General features: G+C 48.3%; 1 protein-coding gene and 1 long non-coding RNA gene across 3 annotated transcripts in view; one reads left to right on the top strand and one right to left on the bottom strand.

The window, feature by feature from the left end:
- The window catches only part of LOC107196084, a 14,153-nt gene extending 12,259 nt beyond the window's left edge, over window positions 1-1,894 (bottom strand). For both annotated transcript variants that reach the window (XR_001517395.2, XR_001517396.2), the window contains exons 1-2: window positions 1,108-1,894; window positions 265-420 (exon numbers count right to left, since the gene is read on the bottom strand). This is a non-coding gene — a long non-coding RNA (uncharacterized LOC107196084). The remainder of the gene's footprint in view (window positions 1-264; window positions 421-1,107) is intronic.
- On the top strand, window positions 708-2,512 carry TMSB4X (thymosin beta 4 X-linked). Its single transcript, XM_015593873.2, has 3 exons — window positions 708-854; window positions 1,903-2,016; window positions 2,390-2,512. The coding sequence occupies exons 2-3, from the start codon at window positions 1,917-1,919 to the stop codon at window positions 2,422-2,424; spliced, it is 135 nt and encodes a 44-aa protein (XP_015449359.1). The 5' UTR covers window positions 708-854; window positions 1,903-1,916; the 3' UTR covers window positions 2,425-2,512.
- The last annotated feature ends 702 nt before the right edge of the window (window positions 2,513-3,214 follow it).

The following is a 3,214-nucleotide window of genomic DNA, read 5'->3' as shown; positions in this document are numbered from 1 at the left end:
TAGCAATGACTTTTATAGTTCGGAAAACGAGGAACATGAAAGTAAAAGAACTTTCTCATTGTCAGGCAGCAAGTCAATAGCAGAGCTTGAACTTGACTTATTTTTCAATGGGGAAACAGTCTATAACCTCCAAACAAATACCCTCCATTCAGTAAATATTACGGTTATTTGGTTTAGGTACTTACAAAAATTGTAGCGATGAAAAAAGATGCATATCATAGTGAAGAAACTTTTGTTTTTTTTAATCACTTAAGGGTGATTTACCTCCAATCCGAGTCACGGAGACCGTCTTGGAGGAGACGAAGCGGGTTGAGTGGGGTGAACGCCCTCTACTGGCCTGAACGCTGAGTCACACGAATCTCACCGCTGCAGTGGGCGAGGCTCTCCTGCGGGGTACACCGCACCCTTGCTAGGTGATGGCTGCATCGAACAAAGCCAGACTCAGAGTAAAGGAATGCCTGTCCCCTTAGGTCCCACTCAGGCCCTTAGTTGTCCTGCTCCGCTCCCCAAGAGCTAGTTTGCGCCGCTATTGCAAAGATCCATTAAGATAAAATAGACAAAAGGGTAAGGTGCATTATGAAGGACGTGTTGGAGGGTGGGGTTTTGCCGGTTTTATATTTCAACCCTCGTTGCAATTAGGGTGCATCAGTAGACGTGGGGGCAGGGGAGGGGCAAATGCCAGTCAGGCCGTGGGACACGGTGCGGGAGACGCGAAGGAGTTAAGCAGGCCGGCGGGTGACATCACCTCATTTACATAGGAGCGCTCTATATAGCGGCACGCGCTGCGCCCCACCCGGCACTCCGCGACCGACAGCCACTGAGCCCATCAATTCTCTCCTCGTTGCCTCGCGCCGGTGAGCCCCGGGGCCCCTGCCTCTCGCCCTCGGGAGGGTCCCCTTCCCACCCGGTGCCCGCATCCCTAAAGCCGAGCCCGCGTGGCTCTCCGGGGAGAGGCTCCCTTGGCGGGGAGCTGGGGGATGCCAAACCCTTCAGATGCGGGGGAATGGGGTCGGGAGCTGGGGGATTAAAAAAACCCCGAAACTGGCATTTTGCTATGCAGCTGCGAGAGAGCATTTTTCCCTTAGGCCCGAAGGCATTTTACATTACCTCTTAGGCAGTGATGAATCCGGTCCTTTGTTCCAGCTCACACCCACCCAAGCCCGGAGCTGCAACAATTAGCATTTTTCCTCTAGCATCTGACAGCTTCGTGGGCTGTATCGATCCAGGTTTAAGGTGTCTGGGCTGTGAAACGTTTAAAAAGACCATCCTGCAGGAGAATGTGTGCCGAGGCTGCCCAAATGCCCCCTCGCTGCAGAGGAGGCTGATCTGTGGCTGCGGGGGCAGCTTTGTGCGCGGCCCGCTGCATTGTTGCACAGGAGAGAGGAAGCGGGGTGGGGCGGTGGTCGGAGGCGCCGGCAGCAGCGCCGCCTTTGTGACGAGGAGAGAGCTGCATGGGCTGCACGTTTGCAGGGGGAGAGGTACCTATAGAAAACGGAAACGCTGCAGCCTTGGCTCCATTTTAAGAATTTGTACTCGATTTTCTCCCCCTTGAACTTGGAATGGCTTCACTGTTCTCTACTCCTTCTAGCCAGATTTTAATGGCGAAATCCTTCTACAGTTAGCAGCCCCACAGCGGTCAATGTCATTCTCAAAGATTCGACCTCCTGATGTGATCGATCTTCCCAGTCGCCCCCCTCCCCGCGCATTTCGAAATATTAAAGCGGGGGGGGGACCTTTTTTTTCTGTAGAAAGATCTTTATCCCCGAATGAAAGCGGAAGGAGGTGGAGGTGGGGTTTCAAACAGGGTATGGGAGGGCAAAAGCGCATTTCTAAGCCGAGAGAAGAGAACGAGAGCGAACAGAGGCTTCGCTCTCAACCTCTCTCCTGGCTTTGTATATGCAGCTTCTTCCGCAACCATGTCTGACAAACCCGATATGGCTGAGATTGAGAAATTCGATAAGTCGAAATTGAAGAAGACAGAAACGCAAGAGAAAAACCCACTGCCATCAAAAGAAAGTAAGACTAGCCTTACTTTGGGTGGGTTCGAAGAAGGATGGGCAGGGCCGAGAGAATAAGAGGGGAGGTGGAGGGAGGAGCCGACAGTTTTATGACGAATGTGGCCTGGAAAGGTTAATTAAAAATTGTTTCGCAGCGACAAGGCTTTAATAATTTAATGACGGAATGCTTAATATACCATATTAATATGCATATACTTTTATTGTTAAAATATTTAATTTAGTATAAATCATGATGAACGCTGATAGATACTTGTAGAACTTTTATGATTCGGAAAGATGTTTTAATGAAAGGATTGCAATCTTACACTACGTTCCACTGGATCTATCTAACTACTCCACATCATCTTTTTCTTTTCTCTTTCGGGTCACAGCGATTGAACAGGAGAAGCAGGCAGGCGAATCGTAATGAGACGAGCACCGCCAGTATGCACTGTACATTCCACAAGCATTGCCTTCTTATTTTACTTCTTTTAGCTGTTTAACTTTGTAAGATGCAGTTTGGATCAAGTTTAAATGATTGTGCTGCCCCCCTTTTCATATTCAAGAACTAATGACAGCAAGGCCACACCTGTCTCCCATCTGCCTGTAGAACTAATGAAGGCCGCACTTGCAATTCTCACTTGTCTGTCTGGCTGGTAGGAAAAGAACTCGCATGTTGGTGAAGGCAGAAGCTGGGTGGGACGACGGAGAAATCTAGAGTGAAACCAAGCTGGTCCAAAGTGTCCCGCAGGCTGTAAAATGCAGTTTAATCAGAGTGCCATTTTTTTGTTCAAATGATTTTATTTTTTGGAATGCACAATTTTTTTAATATGCAAATAAAAAGTTTTAAAACCTGGCCCGGTGTGTGACTGATGTCTGGAAGGGTGGGGGTGGAGGGGATGCTTGCTCGCAGGTGAAACCTTTGCAAAAGGGCCCGCCTCGTGGTCTCACTGGGGAGGGATCAATGACAAACGTTTCACGTTTCGGTAATTGGGGTAAATTCTCAGAAGTCATAAAAATGAGTTTCACCCGAGTATGTGAAGTAACCTCATCGATGCTAGATAATGGAAAATCGTTTACTTAGGCTGTTTGAATTCCTGATATCAATTGTATGAAAACAGATTAAAAATATACTTACCTTCACAGGGTTTCATCATGAGGGGGGTGATAACAGCTTATTTTAGGCATCGAATTGAACTTGGTTATTTATCCAATCG

This window comes from Pteropus alecto, unplaced genomic scaffold, assembly GCF_000325575.1.
Source record: "Pteropus alecto unplaced genomic scaffold, ASM32557v1 scaffold477, whole genome shotgun sequence".
Lineage (NCBI taxonomy): Eukaryota > Metazoa > Chordata > Mammalia > Chiroptera > Pteropodidae > Pteropus > Pteropus alecto.
This window is presented reverse-complemented; position numbering and strand designations above follow the sequence as displayed.